The sequence below is a fragment of the Malaclemys terrapin genome, chromosome 7, assembly GCF_027887155.1.
Source record: "Malaclemys terrapin pileata isolate rMalTer1 chromosome 7, rMalTer1.hap1, whole genome shotgun sequence".
NCBI lineage: Eukaryota > Metazoa > Chordata > Testudines > Emydidae > Malaclemys > Malaclemys terrapin.
This window is the reverse complement of record NC_071511.1, coordinates 55,209,728-55,229,482: the sequence shown is the minus strand read 5'-3', so window position 1 is coordinate 55,229,482 and position 19,755 is coordinate 55,209,728. Positions and strand designations below refer to the sequence as shown.

General features: G+C 43.8%; 1 protein-coding gene across 5 annotated transcripts in view; it reads right to left on the bottom strand.

Annotated features, from left to right (window-relative positions):
- The window catches only part of SEC24C (SEC24 homolog C, COPII coat complex component), an 83,216-nt gene that overhangs the window by 38,068 nt on the left and 25,393 nt on the right, over positions 1 to 19,755 (bottom strand). For 3 of the 5 annotated variants that reach the window (XM_054033550.1, XM_054033552.1, XM_054033553.1), the window contains 5 exons: positions 18,254 to 18,429; positions 16,190 to 16,651; positions 10,309 to 10,439; positions 7,290 to 7,358; positions 5,305 to 5,416 (listed from right to left, as the gene is read on the bottom strand). In XM_054033550.1, the coding sequence (XP_053889525.1) occupies positions 5,305 to 5,416; positions 7,290 to 7,358; positions 10,309 to 10,439; positions 16,190 to 16,651; positions 18,254 to 18,429 (950 nt within the window). The remainder of the gene's footprint in view (positions 1 to 5,304; positions 5,417 to 7,289; positions 7,359 to 10,308; positions 10,440 to 16,189; positions 16,652 to 18,253; positions 18,430 to 19,755) is intronic. The other 2 variants (XM_054033551.1, XM_054033554.1) reach the window with 1 other exon arrangement.

Here is a 19,755-nt window from a genome sequence, read left to right as displayed (position 1 = left end):
TATTGTCTGTCAGGACCTGCACCACCCTGCCCTTCAGGTGGGGCAGGAACGTCTGGCAGGCTAGGCAAACCGCTTCAAGCTCCCTGACACTTATGTGATGGTTCCTGAAAATGTGCCTCTAGAAGGAAGGCTCTGGCTCGAGTGGAGTTGAGAGCTGCCCCAATGAACTCTATTCGTTGCACCGGCTATACGGTCGAATTCTTTTAGTTTACCAACAGGCCCAGGTCAGGGCAGATGGAATGTATGAGCTCGAGGCTCCATTGCACCAGTTCCCAAGATCTGTCCTTGATGAGCCATGGGGGTGGGTATACCAGTCCACCACCTGATCTGGGGAGGACGACGACTACTGGGTTACCAGGGGAGGCCCCAGGAAATCATTCCTCGTTGGGAACAAGGGTTTTGGGGTGGGCGCTTGCTCCTCTACCCTGGAGTTTCCCCATCTGCACTGAGCTCGATGCCGCCGGTTGCTGCTCTGAGGCGGTGGCTGAGGAGTGGATTGATGGAGGCATCGGCATCACAGGCATGCCCCACACGCCCCAGTAGGGCCACTGCACCAGCCACCGGCCTCGCTGCCATGACAGCATCGCGAAGGTGAATGAAGCCTCAGGTGCCCAATTGCACTGATGCTGTTGCAGTGAAGGGCTGAATTCCCTTTCCGTACTGGAGAAATCACCTTCTGGTGACCACAGAGAGGACGTAGAAGCTTGCGTCTGGCAGCTAACCATCGACACGGGAAACCGGGTGCCTCGAGTAGGTGGATCAGGGACGGGGGATCAGTACTGCAACGCAGACCGCTCCCACGGTCCAGGAGACTGAGATCTCTACCGAGGAGACAGCCAGTGGGAGGATGACCAGTGCTGGCGGTACGATGACCGGTGCCTTCCTCTGGCGACCCATGTTGAGAGGGCGGAGACCACGACTGCAGAGCCAGTGATCTAGGACATCCTGTAGAAGACTGAGACCTGGGACGTGGAGATGGAAAATGCTGTCTCAATTCTGGAGACCAGCGTCATTTGCCAACCCTCTTAGGGGTCCTTTACCGCAGGCTTGCCCTTGCCTTTGCCGTGACCCACAACACACGTGGTGCTGGCAACACTAGTAGAGGCACCTGCTCTCTGGGCACTTGGAAAGCCTGTGAAGGCATCGGCCCTGCCACCAGTCTGGGTCTTCTACTGCTTTCTGGAGTCAGTGGTGGATCCCTTGGGGAGCGAGCGGGGGCCTCACCAGGGGAGGGAGATCCCCATGTGGCTCCAGTGTGGGCTGTTGGCCCAAACTGGGACAAAAGTTTTTACAGATGCAACACTTACAGATGCTTCACATATGTGATTCCCCCAAGCCCTTGAGGCAGCTGCTATGGGGGGGTCACTAACAGGCATAGGCCTGTTGCTGTCAGAGCAGGGCTTAAAACCTGGAGACTGGGCCATGCCCTGCTTGTGACAAAGTCGCCATTGGGACTCTCTCTCTCTCTCTCTAACTACACTACTTAACTACTTACTAACTAACTACTGTAAACAAACTATTTGCAAGGCCCTAAAGACTGGAGTAGAAGAACCGCTAATCCTTGCTATGCAAGGGAAAGGTGCTTTGACTAACCACCATGGGTGGTAAGAAGGAACTGGGAGGGCGTAGGGCTGGTGGCGCCTAATATACCGATGCATGAGTGCAGCACTCAAGAGGGCACCACAGCTGACCCTACGGATACCACTAAGGCAAAAATCTCCAACGGCCGCACACGTGGGCGCATGCACACCTAGAATTGAATTGACATGAGCAGGCACTTGAAGAAAAACTGTTTTTTCTGGCTTTTAAAACACACTTTGCTATGCTAGCTTTTATGCCTTCCCCAAAGAAGTGTTAATTGTTTTTACTGGTTGATTAGTTCTAGGTGGACAAAACATCCAATGGAGTCCAAGTTAGGGCTATACTCATTTCACTTGTGACCTGAAACAGAATTTGAACTCAGACCTTTATTGGTAAAAAGCTAGTGCATTGGCCCCTGAACCACAAAGGGAACATTCCTAAAATTTCTCCATTAAGAATATCTGATAATAATGTAATTGGATCTCTGATAACACTGCTCTACAGCCAAAATGCTTCTGAAATAAATGTAGTCAAACTTTACTAATTCTGGGTCACTGAGAATGAAAATGATGCTTAAAATTGTTGATTGGCCTAGTTTTCAAGATATGCTATTGGGTCAGTATATACAACCCTTGACTTGGGAATGACGGAGGATAAGTGAGTTCTAAAGGGAAGGGATCTCAATTTAAACCAGAAATGACTAAAATACATCTTTGACTGGATCTATGAATAAATCTATGACTGGGTTTGGACAGTACTTGCTTTTTAGGCAAAACAATGAATGATGCAATCTGAAGCTGGTATTGCGTCATGCATGATATTAATTGCATCATGTTATTCCTAGACGTCATGGATGATGCAATCATAACGAAGCTTACATCACCCTGCTGAACAAATTGCCCTATATCAGCTCTAGAAATCATAGAGTGTCGTGCTCTCTTATTTGTTAGTGTTTGATTTTGCAAAGGGACACATTTCTGTTTAGCCAAAGTGAGCAGAGATGCCTCGTACTTGTGTGAACAGTGCAGATAACTTCTGCTATGTTTGTGGTGAAGTGACTTTTGCATCACAAAAGCGCAGTATAACCACTATGGTTAAGAAAGCTTATCACCTTTATTTTGGCTGCAAAACTGGAGATCAGGACAAGTGGTGGGTCCCACACATATGCTGCAACACTTGTGCAACAAATCTTTGCCAGTGGTTGAACAGGAAAGGGAAATCTATGCCTTTTGCAGTGCCAATGATTTGGAGAGAGCCAACAGATCATACCAGCAATTGTTACTTCTGCATGATGCCTCCAGTTGGGAAAGGTGTGTCAAAGAAGAAAAAGTGGACTGTGCATTATCCAAACATTCCATCAGCTAATACGCCCACTACACCACGGAAGAGGACTGCCGGTTCCTGATGCACCAGAATCATTCTCACTTAAGTCAGACGAGGAAGAGGATGAAACTTCTGGTCCTGAACCATCAATGTCACAGGACCCACATTTTCGCCCATCCTCCTCCTCTGAACCACACTCATAACACAAGGTGAACTGAATGACCTTAGTCAGGGATTTGGAACTACCCAAGAGTAAGGCAGAGCTGTTGGGCTCCAGACTACAGCAGTGGAATCTCCTGGCAGGTGGTGATAGGGTTTCCATGTTCCGTGACCATCAAAAGGATCTTGTCCCATTCTTCTTCACGGAAGGTGATCTTGTAGCCTGCAATAACATCGATGGTGTGATGGCAGCCCTCAACATCGTTCACGATCCAGATGAGTGGAGACTGTTCATTGATTCATCGAAGACGAGTCTTAAAGCTGTTTTACTGCATAATGGCAATGTTTTGCCATCAATTCCAGTTGGTCATGCAGTCCATATGAAGGAAACCTATGACAACATGAAACAACTTTTGAGGTGCATAAACTATGACCAACATCAGTGGCAGCTTTGTGACGATTTGAAGGTTGTTGCTCTCTTGCTTGGTCTGCAGACTGGATACACAAAGTACTGCTGTTTTCTCTGCGAATGGGATAGTCGTGCAAGAGATTCCCACTACATCAAGAAAGATTGGCCACTCCGACAGTCATTGGAGCCTGGGAGGAAAAGTGTTCAGCATCCACCACTTGTTGAATCAAGGAAGATTTTGTTACCCCCCTTACACATCAAGCTGGGTCTGATGAAGAACTTTGTCAAGGCCATTGACAAAACACAAGCAGCTTTCAAGTACCTCCATGGAAAATTTCCAAGGTAAGTGAAGCTAAGATAAAGGAAGGTGTCTTTGTTGGTCCTCAGATTCGTGAACTTCTTTGAGATGATGCATTTGACCATGCACTGCGTGGCAGGGAAAAAGACGGCATGGAAAGCCTTCCAGTTAGTGGCAATAAATTTTCTCAGAAACAAGGCAGACAACTACAGGTTATTGGTGGAAAACCTCCTCAAGGCCTACAAAAGCCTTGGTTTCAACATGTCACTAAAGATACATTTTTTGCACTCTCATCTAGATTTTTTTCCACCGAACTGCGGAGCAGTGAGCGACGAGCACGGCGAGCGATTTCACCAGGACATTGCAACAATGGAGAAACGCTATCAGGGCAAATGGAGCCCATCAATGCTTGCAGACTATTGCTGGACAGGGACAAGAGATGCTCCATTTAATGAATACAAGAGACAAGCCAAGAAGCGCCGAGTAGACACTAGGACTAAACTATGTACATAATAGTTTTTTGCCTTTTGTTCCATAATAAATTTTATTTATATAACCCTTTTGCTGATTTTTAAAGTGTAACATAAACAGGACAGGCGAAATATAATGTAAAGCAACCATGAAAAGACCTAGGTTTACAATTTATGATTAAAACTCTACTATCTACACAATATACTGTGACAAAGTTCCTCCTCTATCTTGGTGGGTCCTGCGCTTATTGGCAGATTTTCTTGCCTCAGAGGTTCACCATGTGGGTTGGGGAACAGCCCAGAGACCTTCCCTTCTGGAAGAACCCACAGTCCAGGTCAATTGGGAGGTTTGGGGGGAACCCGGGTCCGCCCTCTACTCCGGGTTCCAGCCCAGGGCCCTGTAGACTGCAGCTGGTCTATAGTGCCTCCTGTAACAGCTGCATGACAGCTACAACTCCCTGGGCTACTTCCCCACGGCCTCCTCCAAACACCTTCCTTATTCTCACCACAGGACCTTCCTCCTCGTGTCTGATAACGCTTGTGCTCCTCAGTCCTCCAGCAGCACACCCTCACTCTCAGCTCCTTGCGCCTCTTGCTCCCAGCTCCTCACACTCGCACCACAAACTGAAGAGAGCTCCTTTTTAAAACCCAGGTGCCCTGATTAGCCTGCCTTAATTGATTCTAGCAGCTCCTTCTTAATTGGCTCCAGGTGTCTTAATTAGCTGCATTAACTGGTTCTAGCAGGTTCCTGATTACTCTAGTGCAGCCCCTGCTCTGGTCACTCAGGGAACAGAAAACTACTCATCCAGTGACCAGTATATTTGCCCTCTACCAGACTCCTGTACCCCACTGGTCTGGGTCTGTCACAATACATAGACATAAAATGTAAAAACTTAAGTATCTTAGAAACAGTTGTTTTAATTGTCATATTTGAATTCAGCACATCAAAATACATAATAAATAGCACATTTTATCTCTGAAGCAGACGACTTCTCAAAAATTGTAGACCAGTGTAATGTGCTTTTTTTGGGGAGGACCTATGGAGGGAGTGAACAGCATTTTACCTTGATCTTTCACCAGAAAATTGGTAGTAACGAGGGGTGGGACCTGCCCTCTAACTCCAGTGATGAATGGCTCTGATCCACGGTTATTTCTGTCATCTTCAATTACTTGGATCTAGAATGGAAAGCAGCATGTTAGCCACAGCAGGCTCCATTTCATGAAGACACGGATGGGGGAACATAGAATCTGCAGTTACAAAGCAGTCAGACAGGGATTGGGACAAACATTACTATCTCTAAGAACTGAGACGCCTAGACATAGTTTAAACTTTACCAAGCAGTCAGCTCTTATTGTTTACAAATTGGGAATAAAACAAGAGATGGGTTTATTTCAACAACAAAAACCAACATATTTTAACCCCCCTTCCCAGTTTTCTGTTTTAATTATTTTGAAGATTGGCATATTTTACATTTTAAGATCTGATCTGGACTCACTTAAAGCAAAATTTGGCCCATGAAAATAATTTCTAACAGTATTCTGCTCTTTACTGCTCCCCAGTATACTCTGTTGCAACTACAATCACAGCCAGATCTCTGGCAGCTTTGTTATAGATTCCAAATATCTTTCAGCTTGCACTTCCTTTTTTGTCTGCTTTTTCTTTCTGAGCTGTTAAGTTCCCGGTATTTTCACAAAGTGAAGCTGTTCCACTGTATATCTGATTAGACTCTGACCTAAAGTAATCTGAACACTTCTACATAGAGCTCACTCGAGTTCATACTTTGAGCTTTTGGGACCGAGGCCAGTCTGCAACTCAGACTGTTACAGATCATTCAAGCTGAGCTCGACAGGATGGTAACAGTGTTAAATCCACTAGTTACCGTGATAAACGTGTTTAAAAGAATATGTCTAATTAGAGATTATGCATTATGAAGTTCAACAGCACTTTTGGATTAAACATATCCACTGAACTCTGCCACAGAATGGGAGAGTTTAGTCTAGAAAGGGTTAGCCCTTGCAATACTTTTTCAGTACCTATGCCAAATCCAGTTTAAGCATTAATCTAGCACTGATCCTACTGAACAATCCATTCCCCCCAAATTATATCCCTCAATTTGCAACCTATTTTAACATGCAGAGTGTTATACAGCAGAGTTCTTGTTACCCTTATACAGTACATGTTCTAAATTGTGCAAGTGGAATGCTCAACCACAGAATCAGACTGTGATCATTCCAGGAAAAATCTTCTCAAAACTCTACAGATTAGCTGAAGTTGGTGTCATCACTGATTAGATATGAGTCATGTGACCAACTTTAACCAATCACCAGTAAAGCAAAAATGATATTGGGGTAATAGAAAATTTAATCCACCATTTTCCTCCAATCCAAAGGTAGATACTTTTCATTTTAAAAAGATTCTCAAGGCACATTTCTAATTTAAAAATTTAACATTTTAATTTTTAACAGTGGTGTAGGATCACAGATAATGAAAGAATGTTTATAGCTCCACATCCCTCAGAGGAAGTCTGCTAAGGGATTCAGACGAGGAATTAATGTAAAAACAGAACAGTTACTTCAAAAGTGAGACAATTCATCAAACACTGCTCAAGAATAAACAGTAACCAAATTCAACTTACACAGGTAGAAAAGGAACAAACTGTGTGTACTTGTCATGCATATGGTATGCAGAAAGAGTATGTGTAACTACTCATATTGCATTTTTCGTGTTATAGATGTTCCAATTGGAATCTGATATAGGTAGGTATTTTGCTTTTAAAAGTCAGACAATGTGGAGGGGAGACATTCTTCATAATCTGCTTCCAAACTGCTGTCCACTTTCTATTGCCCCTTATTTCATGACATAGGAAGTGATTTAATGACCAATCCCCATGTGGTGTTTATTTTATTCATTTTGATGAGGTAAGCAGAAAGGGATGGGAAAGAAGGATAAACGATTAACACTGAAGGGTTAGTAAGGTGAAGCTTATGCTGCAAACATGCACAGGTGGTCACCAACACACAGATGACAGAAGACAGACACCGCACTTACTGGGCTAGGAATTGCATCTGGGTCTATTCTGTGCCTGGGTTTCTGCTGGGGTGGCAGCTCACTGAGTTGCTTTTTTTTTTTTTTTTTTTTTTTTTTTTTTTTTTTAAAGTAACAGAGTGCCACAAAAAGAAAAACAAAGAGTAATAAAACAAAAAGTAACAGTGTTACTTCTCTCTGCCAAAATTTATAGCACTGGAGTTAGATATATTCATTTGTACAATCATGCAACAAGAGGAAAAGAACACATCTGCTTCCATACTACACAGTTATCCCAGAATCTGACAAGAGGAAAGAACACATCTGCTTCCATACTACACAGTTATCCCAGAATCTGTCTTGCCATTGAACTGTTCTTGGGTTCTGAACATTATGTTGGCAGAGACAATGACTCACATGCTTGTTTTGCTAGAATTTGGGGATTTATGCTTTGAGAACATGCTGCAATGGAGGCACTTGATGCAAGTTTCTTGAGATTTAATTTAGTGAAAGAGGAGAGAAGCAAGCAAAGGTATTAAAATGCCCCCATTCCTTCCAAAAAGCAAGTCCTAAAACACACACACACACACACACACACACATTGAATCAAAAACCAGAAAAGCCTAGGACTTCAATACCATTAGTTAGATCAGGTGGTAACATGAAGCCAGATTAAAGGCAGGTATAAAATTAAAGTAGTGACTAAAACCATTGCCCTGAAAAAGTTTGTCAGCATCAGAAGCAATTGTGGTCTTTGGAAACACCAACTCAGCAGAATCAAGAGGAGTGGAGGATGAGCCTAAAAGGCTAGTGGTAGGAATTATGAGGGACTGCCATTTCACACTGTTGCTTGTTCTTCAACAAAAAAACTTCAAAAACAGATTCCAATGAAAAACTGCAGAACTGGAATTAATTTGCAAACCGGATGCCATCAAATTAGGCTTGAATAAAGACTGGGAGTGGATGGGTCACTACAAAAACTAATTTCCCCCTGCTGATACTCTCACCTTTTTGTCAACTGTTTAAAATGGGCCACCTTGATTACTTGGCCTCATTAGCACTACAAAAATGATTTCCACCCCTTCTTGTCAACTGTTGAGAACAGGCCACTTCCACTTTAATTGAATTGGCTCGTTAGCACTGACCCCCCCACTTGGTAAGGCAACTCCCATCTTTTCAAATGCTGTGTATTTATACCTCCCTACTGTATTTTCCACTCCATGCATCTGATGAAGTAGGTTTTAGCCCACGAAAGCTCATGCCCAAATAAATCTGTTAGTCTCTAAGGTGCCACAAGGACTCCTCATTGTTTTTTCTGATACAGACTAACACGGCTACCACTCAAACCAGTCCCCTGCCTGCTTTTTGGAACCTCCCCTCTGTAGAGGATTAAAATTCGAGAAATAGCTCATCCTTCAACTACTAGTGTCTCACGATTCTGCATAGAATGCTCTTGGCAACAGAGTTAACTAACTGCTTTGAAGTTACATCTAGAGGGACAGGAAAGACGACACCCTTATGGCCCATACCTTAAATAAGCAAAATATCAGCAGAGCTGGATTAACTGCTATGGTGCTATATATTCAATCAGTTCCTGTCAGGATTGCGTAACAGTACACTTATAATGAATGGCCCACCATACCATAAACAAGCTCTCCAGGCCTCCTCAAATTGAACCATCATTGGTTTCCAACTCAATTGTTTATATCCCTCTTAGAAGCTGGGTAATCTCTGTGTCAGATAGAATTAATGCAGTTTTGGGACCTGCGTCAGTCAGTCAACTGTTTCGGACCGAGACATGGAACTTATTTTGTTCTATCAGTGACGTGGGAGATTTTCAGAATTCAGGTGACAATTCCCACAGGACATTTGATTACTTTTAAGGCAGGTCATGTGTTGTGCCTAAATCTGCAGATGTAGGCCCTTTCAAAGAGTCACTAACAGAAACATCAGCACACAACGATCAAAGTCTGTTTAGGGGGAGTGACAATATGTACTACTTTGACATATCAGTGTTCACTTGAAATACTCCCATACTTCTGCTTTTGGGTTAACAAGCTTGTAGTCTAACCAGAGTCCTCAAGAGAGGGGATGAAGGTTGCTTCTGAGGAATTCTCCCCTTCCCACATGCGAACATGGAACAAAGCAGCACCCTGAAAATTAGTGCTATAAATTCAGAATTTACAATGCCATAGGGCTAATGAGCAGTAGCAAAACTGTACTTATATTACAACAGAAAAACTTCAAAAACAGACTCCAAAGAGAGACTGGTGAGCTAGAATTGATATGCAAACTAGACACAATCAACTCCGGTTTGAATAAGGACTGGGAATGGCTGAGCCATTACAAACATTGACTCTATCTCCCCTTGTAAGTACTCTCACACTTATTATCAAACTGTCTGTACTTGGCTAGCTTGATTATCACTTCAAAAGTTTTTTTTCTCTTAATTAATTGGCCTCTCAGAGTTGGTAAGACAACTCCCACCTGTTTATGCTCTCTGTATGTGTGTATATATATCTCCTCAATATATGTTCCATTCTATATGCATCCGAAGAAGTGGGCTGTAGTCCACGAAAGCTTATGCTCTAATAAATTTGTTAGTCTCTAAGGTGCCACAAGTACTCCTGTTCTTCTTTGTACTTATATAGCAGCTTCCATCCAAAGTCCCAATATTCTTTACAAACAGAATACAAATTCTTTTCTCAATGACCGTCTGAGGCAGGTAAGTATCCCATTTTTACAGATAGAGAAACAAAGGGAGAGAGAGGCTCAGTAATGTGTTCAAGACCACACGGAATCAAGGACAGAGTTGGGAACTGAACTCAGATGTCCTACACCCAGTTCCATGCTCTAATCACTAGACAATACTGCTTCTGGTGAACCAGAGGTTATATTCTCAGAACCATCGTTCACGGGCAGAAGTATGAAGAACAAAGTCAACAGATAGAGCATTGGGACCTGTTTTTGGCATCCGTCAGTTTGATTTATACGAAGATGTTTTATGGGGAAGTTCATGTTGGTCAGAACTGAATTAACTTACAGGGCTAGGAATGGAGTCTGGATCCAAGCGTTTTGGCGGGGGAGGTGGTGCAGGTTGACTCCCGTAATTTGGTGTTCCTGGATAAGCGCCGCCATAGTTTGGTTGTGGGCCCCTAACCTGTCCAAAGGAACCTGAAAAAGAGACGACAAAATGAAAGCATATCTAATTGTTCTGTATTTGTACAGCACCTTGCACAACAGCGTCCTGGGTCTGTGACTAGGGCTCCCTGGAGCTACTTTAATACAAATAATACTAAACACTTCCTTTCTTAACCAATTTTTCTAGTCATCTTAATCCAAAAATGGACAGCTACCTGCCCTTCAAGTAATTAGGATCAAAGAGATTTATCAAAATTCTTCAGTTGTAACATGTCTCTCTAGCAGAGTAGTCCAGATTTAATAGTGATTTAAGTAATCCATTGTTGGAATCTGTTTCAGAAATGGGAAGAACTGGTCCTTTACCTACTCCCTTAATGGGTTAGATCTGCATTAAAGCCTCTATGAAAACACAGGCTATGCTGCAGATCTGGCTAATATAGATTATGACCGAAGCAGTCCGGTACCCCATACTGCACCAACAAAATAAAGAAATACTGACAGAAATGTGTCAGACAGCTTTTGTGTTGCCTGAGATTAGCAGAGATTAAAACTCTACTTTTCTAATTTGTTTAGTTTTTAAATTGCATGTATTTATTTCACTTTGCTTTACACTTTATTAATGGAAATGCCTGGGGTGGTACACGGTTGTATCAGCTGCAAAAGACACAGAAGGCAGTATACAGGTAGATAGCTATGTATCTGCCACAATTCTCTTACAAAACGGATAGTTCTGCCCAGCAGTGTTCTTAAATATTTAGGCCATGTCTACACTACCACTTATGTTGGCAAAATTTATGTCAGTCAGGAATCTGGAAACCCCCCTCCCCCCCCCGAATGACATGTTTCACCAGCATAAGTGGTAGTGTGTATAGCGCTATGTCAGTCGGCGAGCTTCACCCGCTGACATAGCTACCGCAGCTCATTGGGGGTGGTTTTATTATGTCGATGGGAGAGCTCTCTCCCGCCGGCATAGAGTAGTTACACGAGCAATCTTACAGCAGCACAGCTGCATCAGTACAGCTGTGCCCGCTGTAAGCTCACTAGTGTAGACATAGCCTAAGTGACATGGCCAATAATTCACCTAGCCGATTGTAAAATGCTGCAGGGAACATCTTCCTGATCCTTGCAGCTAGTTATCAACATTAAGGGTCACAATCATTTAGCAGAAAATGTAATAGATATTAATGAATTCATCCTCAACACCCCTGCAATGAAGAAGAGTACTTCAAAGGGAGAAACAAATTCAAAGGGATAAATTAACCTGATCACAGAGAGAACTTCAGTCAGGGTTAGAACTCAGGCGCACCTCGCTCTAAAACCCATGATCAGCAACTATACCACTCTACAACGCAGTGATCAACAGCAGGCAACGTAACAGGATGAGAACTGTAGATCTTATGTTTAAATACTTCTTTTTATTAGTTCTAAAATTACTGCTCTTTATTTCACCAAGGCAGACAAATCAAGGCATAAGGAGATGGAAGAAAGAAGTAATAAGTGGGAAAGTAGAAATCCATTCTCAACATGTTACGAATCTTTCCATAAACATGCAGGGTGTGCGCATTTTAATCCCCAAGCACCGATATTTAATTTTTGTAAATTCCCTACTTCTGAATATAGGAGAAAGCAAATGTCAACTTTACCAACCAAAGCACAAGATATTTAATTTGAATTGGAAACTCTTCAGGGCAGGGAACCATATTTTATTCTTGTAAAGAACAATGCAAACATATGGTCCTAAACAGAGAAGCCCTCTACACCAATATTCCACACAAAGATGGACTACAAGCTATCAGGAACAGTATCCCTGATAATGTCACAGCTAACCTGGTGGCTGAACTTTGTGATTTTGTCCTCACCCACAACTATTTCACATTTGCGGACAATATATACCTTCAAGTCAGCGGCACTGCTATGGGTACCCGCATGGCCCCACAATATGCCAACATTTTTATGGCTGACTTAGAACAACGCTTCCTTAGCTCTCGTCCCCTAACGCCCCTACTCTACTTGCGCTACATTGATGACATCATCATCTGGACCCATGGAAAAGAAGCCCTTGAGGAATTTCACTATGATTTCAATAATTTCCATCCCACCATCAACCTCAGCCTAGATCAATCCACACAAGCGGTCCATTTCCTGGACACTACTGTGCTAATAAGCGATGGTCACATAAATACCACCCTATACAGGAAACCTACTGACCGCTACACTTACCTACATGCCTCCAGCTTCCATCCAGGACACACCACACGATCCATTGTCTACAGTCAAGCTCTAAGATATAACCGCATTTGCTCCAATCCCTCAGATAGAGACAAGCACCTACAAGATCTCTATCAAGCATTCTTAAAACTACAATACCCACCTGCTGAAGTGAAAAAACAGATTGACAGAGCCAGACGAGTACCCAGAAGTCACCTCCTACAAGACAAGCCCAACAAAGAAAATAACAGAACACCACTAGCTGTCACCTTCAGCCCCCAACTAAAACCTCTCCAGCGCATCATCAGAGATCTACAACCTATCCTGAAAAGTTATCCTTTACTCTCACAGCTCTTGGGAGACAGACCTGTCCTCGCTTACAGACAACCCCCCAACCTAAAGCAAATACTCACCAGCAACCACACATCACTGAACAAAACCACTAACTCAGGAACCTATCCTTGTAACAAACCCCGATGCCAACTCTGTCCACATATCTATTCAAGTGACATCATCATAGGACCTAATCACATCAGCCATACCATCAGGGGCTCGTTCACCTGCACATCTACCAATGTGATATATGCCATCATGTGCCAGCAATGCCCCTCTGCCATGTACATTGGCCAAACCAGACAGTCTCTACGCAAAATAATTAATGGACACAAATCTGACATCAGGAATCATAATACTCAAAAACCAGTGGGAGAACACTTTAACCTGTCTGGTCATTCAGTGACAGACCTGCGGGTGGCTATATTACAACAGAAAAACTTCAAAAACAGACTCCAAGGAGAGACTGCTGAGTTGGAATTGATATGCAAACTAGAGGATTGAATAAGGACTGGGAATGGCTGAGCCATTACAAACACTGAATCTATCTCCCCTTGTAAGTATTCTCACACTTCTTATCAAACTGTCTGTACTGGGCTATCTTGATTATCACTTCAAAAGTTTTTTTTCTCTTACTTAATTGGCCTCTCAGAGTTGGTAAGACAACTCCCACCTGTTCATGCTCTCTGTATGTGTGTATATATATCTCCTCAATATATGTTCCATTCTATATGCATCCGAAGAAGTGGGCTGTAGCCCACGAAAGCTTATGCTCTAATAAAATTGTTAATCTCTAAGGTGCCACAAGTATTCCTGTTCTTTTTATGGTGCTAAACAGTAAGCAATTCTTTTGTACCAATGCAAGCCAGAATAAATTTTTTCTAATTCAGTTTAACCCAGTTAGCACCTACATTGACCAAGAAGCATGGAGTAAACACTAAATCTCCATTAGGGATACATCCACCAGGGGTGATCTCAGGACTCTCCTCAAACTCTGAACAAGCTACAGGGAACACTAGATAAAATGCAGCCAAGAGACCAACAGAGACAAATCAGGAACCAGACCACTCTTGCACCTAAAACTCAGACAATGAATCCATACTCTCCTGCAGTGCAGAAAGATCATAAAATCATAGAAGATTAGGGTTGGAAGAGACCTCAGGAGGTCATCCAGTCTAACCCCCGCTCAAAGCAGGACCAACCCCAACTAAGTCATCCCAGCCAGGGTTTTGTCAAGGCGGCCTTAAAAACCTCCAAGGATGGAGATTCCACCACCTCACTAGGTAACCCATTCCAGTGCTTCACCACCCTCCTGGTGAAACAGTGTTTCCTAAAATCCAACCTTGACCTCCCTCACTGCAACTTGAGACCATTACTCCTTGTTCTGTCATCTGCCACCACTGAGAACAGCCTAGTTCCATCCTCTTTGGAACCCACCTACAGGTACTTGAAGGCTGCTATCAAATCCCCCCCTCACTCTTCTCTTCTGCAGACTAAATAAGCCCAGTTCCCTCAGCCTCTCCTCGTAAGTCATGTGCCCCAGCCCCCTAATCATTTTTGTTACCCTCCGCTGGACTCTCTCCAATTTGTCCACATCCCTTCTGTAGTGGGGGGACGAAAACTGGACGCAATACTCCAGATGGGGCCTCACCAGTGCCGAATAGAGGGAATAATCACTTCCTTCAATCTGCTGGCAATGCTCCTACTAATGCAGCCCAATATGCCATTAGCCTTCTTGGCAATAAGGGCACACTGTTGACTCACATCCAGCTTCTCGTCCACTGTAATCCCCAGGTCCTTTTCTGTAGAACTGCTGCTTAGCCAGTCAGTCCCCAGCCTGTAGCAGTGCATGGGATTCTTCTGTCCTAAGTGCAAGATTCTGCATTGTCCTTGTTGAAGCTCATCAGATTTCTTTTGGCCCAATCCTCCAATTTGTCTAGGTTACTCTGGACCCGACCCCCTACCCTCCAGCATATCTACCTCTCTCCACAGTTTAGTGTCATCCATGAACTTGCTGAGGGTGCAATCCACCCCATCATCCAGATCATTAATGAAGATATTGAACAGAACCGGCCCCAGGACAGACCGCAGGGGCACTCTGCTTGATACCAGCTGCCAACTAAACATTGAGCCATAAATCACTACCCATTGGGCCCGATGATCTAGCCAGCTTTCTATCCACCTTATAGTCCATTCATCCAATCCATATTTTTTTAACTTGCTGGCAAGAATACTGTGGGAGACCGTATCAAAAACTTTGCTAAAGTCAAGATATATCACATCCACTGCTTTCCCCATATCCACAGAGCCAGTTATCTCATCATAGAAGGCAATCAGGCTGGTCAGCCATGACTTGTCCATGGTGAATCCATGTTGACTGTTCCTGATCACCTTCCTCTCCTCCAAGTGCTTCAAAATGGATATCTTGAGGACCGGCTCCATGAATTTTCCAGGAACTGAGGTGAGGCTAACTGGTCTGTAGTTCCCCAGATTCTCCTTCTCTTTTTTAAAGGATAGGCACTATGTCTGCCTTTTTCAAATCGTGGGGACCTCCCCCGGTTGCCACGGGTTTTCAAAGATAATGGCCAGTGGCTCTGCAATCATATCAGCCAATTCCCTCATCACCCTCGGATTCATTAAGCTGGACCCATGGACTTGTGCATGTCCAGCTTTTCTAAATAGTCCTTAACCTGTTCTTTCACCACTGAGGACTGCTCACCTCCTCCCTATACTGTGCTGCCCAGTGCAGCAGTCTGAGAGCTGACCTTGTCTGCGAAGATTGAGGCAAAAAAAGCAGTGAGTACTTCAGCTTTTTCCACATTAAACTGTCACGAGGTTGCCTCCCGCATTCAGTAAGGGTCCCACACTTTCCCTGATCATCATCTTGTTGCAAACATACCTGTAGAATCCCTTCTTGTTACCCTTCACATCCCTTGCTAGCTGCAACTCCAATTGTGCTTTGGCCTTCCTGATTATACCCCTGCATGCTCGCGCAATATTTTTATACTCCTCCCTAGTCATCTGTCCAAGTTTCCACTTCTTGTAAGTTTCCTTTTTGTGTTTAAGCTCACTGAAGATCCTGCCTTGTACCTACCTAATGCATTTGGAAAAAAGACATTCTCTTCCTTCAAGAGGACAGTAATTCCTTCCTGATGACTGCAACTCAGTAACCAATACCACTGGTTCGCTCAGACTGCACATTACCTTACATCAAGTATAGAAGGAGCAACGGGATGACTTACCATTCTGCTGCATTTGGTATCCTGACTGGGAAGGATGTGTGGGAGGAGGTGGTCCCTGAAGGCCAGTCATTGCAGGCCCTGACATGGATGGATGAGGTGGTGGTGAGGACACATGATTAGGCTGGGATGTTGGTAATCCAGTTAGAGCCTGTCCAGGTAACTGTGAGCCTTGCATTGTTGAAGGTCTTGGGGCCCCCGTGGTAGGAGGGTAACTGGAAGGTCCAATCCCTGTGGAGCAGGGAGGTGGGACAAAACCAGGGGCTTGAGGGAGGCGCTGGGCTGACAGTGGTGGACCAGAAAAAGCAGGTTGCGCCAGGGAAAGACCCTGAGACAGGCTGGTAGGAGGCAATCCATGGGTCATGGTAACAGGAGGGGGTCCTTGGCTTGAAGAGTAAGATGTGTAGAGACCAGATCCTGTAGCAGTAAAGCTTCCTGAGGTTGGAGGAACGGATGTTGGGGGACCTGACAAGCAGAAAAGTTATTGCCATTATTTGCTTTCACAAAGACAAAAAACACCTGAGTTAAGAGAGCACAAACAAAATCCACGCCCTCTAACCTACCTTGATCTCTACCTCAAACTACACTCTGCTCTTAAATCCAGACAAAAACCTTCAATGAAAGCCCTTCTGAAACTAGGGTCGGAGAGGCTGAGGAAGATGAAGTTCCTAAAGAGTTCCTGAATCACGATCACGCCTCCCCCCACCTCCCAATGATCTTTGATTCCAGGAACATCTGTAATTCATTTTGTGCTGTTTAACATAGTGAGTCTTTTCATTAATGTGAAGGCCATTTTGCAGTGGGCAAAGCCAGATTGAAAAGCTACAATGAACTTTATCTCCTACCATTGATCCTTCTCCTTGTAAGGCTATGTCTACATAACGGGCCTTACAGCGGCACAGCTGTACTGCTGTAAAGTCTCCCATGTAGCCATTCTTTGCCAGCAAGAGAGCTCTCCTACCAGCATAATTAATCCACTCCTAACAAGCGGTGTTAGCTATGTCGGCAGGAGAGCCTCTCCTGCTGACATAGCGCTGTCCACACCAGCACTTTTGTTAGTGAAACTTATGTCGGTCAGGGGGTGTTTTTTTCAGAGCCCTGATCGACAAAATTTTTACCGACAAAAGTGCTAGTGTAGACAAAGCCTAACAATGCAAGACAGATGATATCCTTAATGCAAATTTCCTGTCTTTTTTCTGTGTACCAAAATATGTTACTATCTAGAGGTAATTACACCATACTATTTATAGTGGGAAATTTGAGAAAGATATTACCCTAAGTGTGTACAGTAGAATTTGTATACTTAAATCCCACTTGTTTTTCTCCTAAAAATAGGAAGTGTGATTACGCTATAGTACAGAATAGGCTTAGCAAAATTAATTGTGTTAACTAAAACAATTCAAGTGCAATAAAAATGTTTACACACAGAGAAGACCTAGTTTCACTGCAATTTCCAACCTTCTGTATAAAGGCAATGTCTTGCCAACTACAGTAGCAGGAATGACAACACAGAAAGGATGCTCAGGTTCAGCGTTTTCTTCTGTAGAAGTCTTCTGATGTTAATTTAGTTTACAAAGCCCCATGAAACCCTTCAGTGCAGGACAATACAGTCTTTCATCCACTTATTGTTCACACAGGTTCAGTGCTCTGTCCCTTTGGTAGCTCCAACAGGCTTCCCCCCCCCCCCCCCCACTTTTTTAAACCAGGCTCCTGCCCAGCATCAATGTATGTAGAATCTACAACAGCTGGCTGAGAAAATGGTCTATTTCTGTAGTTCACATCCAACTAGTGTAGCTGAACAGTAGAACCAGTTACACTTTTCTTTCTCGGTTCCTGCAATCCATTCCCAGGATCACCACATGTCACAGGCTCAGTGCTAAGCTTTCTCAAGTAACTTCCTATCACTATAAGATCTACCTGTATACTACCATGACACTCAATGTCCAGAAAACACCATCTCTTATTGGAAGAGGGTCACTGCCATACAAAAATGGCTCCACTACCAAAATACGAACACAGAGCGAAAACAATTATACATACACAACCTTATGTGCCAAAATAACTCACCATAGCCCAGTCCAGCTGGGGGAGGAGCAGAGGTTGAACTGCCTATCTGCATTCCTGCCATGTGATTGGTCAGTTGCTGTGCACTGGTTGGCGGAGGGCCATATTGCTGGAAGGTAGCTGGTTGGCTAACAGGTGTGGGTGCAGTGCCTGGTATGAATGGCTGAGATGCAGAGGGCCTGTGAGGGGAGAGAAGGAAAGAATACAAATGTTATTAAGAGTGCCCTGTTATGTGAGGAATGACAGTTTTCCATGCTTTACAAACTGTTTGACTGTTCCAACACACACCTTGGTTTCAAGTTCTCACAAAACCCTGAGAACTAAGCAGTACATGAAGTCTGAAGTACAATTAGTTTCTGCACATCCTTTAATATTCTGTAACAATTCTGCTATCAAAAATCCAGTGTTTCTTGCAATATAAATACTCTTATAGATTCACCTCACCAAACACTGTGCTTTTGTTTTTTCCCATGTTAGGCACAGCACTGTCCTAGAAGTATTGCTGCAGTGTAGTGGCATAGTAGCAGTGCTCTGCACTGCCAACTGGGATACCTGCCTTGTACTTCTCAGTCTCACCCCCCAGTTAGTTTGAGGCTGGAAGAGCTGTCAAGCTAGGGTGGATCAGCCATTCTGGAGGGCGAGTGAGAAAAGGAAGTGCTTAGTGTCAATCAATGGAGACTATTACAGCCAATTAAAAGAAATGATGTCCGACTCCAAAAAGGATCCATGCCCAGCCATCCTCTAAAACCTACTGGCATGACAGAGGGGCCCTTGGCTGGAGAATCCTCTGAATTCCAAAGGGTCACAAAGAAGCCAGAAGGGATATTTAAAAAGTTACTCCCACAAGGATGCATACAGTGAAGTTTCAAACAGAAGGATGATGAGCTCGAGCTAAGACAGAAATTAATGCTACTGTAAGAATATAAACATACAGAAACTGAACAGAGTATTAGAGTCTTAAAACGCCTGATGGTATACGATTACTACAACCTAAGATTTTTGAGGGGAAGTTTTTGAACAGATTAATAGTAACTACTGACAACCACTGTGCCCACTATACTGTAGTGTCTATGTCTACCACTGAGGTCTTTCTAGAAGCTTTCCAGATGCAAAGATTCAGACTGTGTAGCAAATTCTCCCTACTGTGAAATGTTACATATACTTATTGTATTATAATAGGGGAAGACTCTTCCTACGATCAATACTTAAAATCCTCCTAGGAAAAAAAATAACTAACTTTAGGTCCCGCACAAAGCAGCGTATTCCCCTTCCACACAGGAAGGATTTAAAGACAATAAAACAGGTTATAAAAGCCAAAGATAAACAGTTTTACTGTGGCAGAAATGATTGCTTAATACAGTGGTCACCAACCGGTCAATCGCCATCGACTGGTCGATCCTGGGGACTCTCCCAGTCAATCGCGATCACCAGCGGTGCAGCTGGGCTGACGCTCGGCCCTACACCACTCCCGGAAGCACTGTCCCCACAGCTCCCATTGCCAGGGA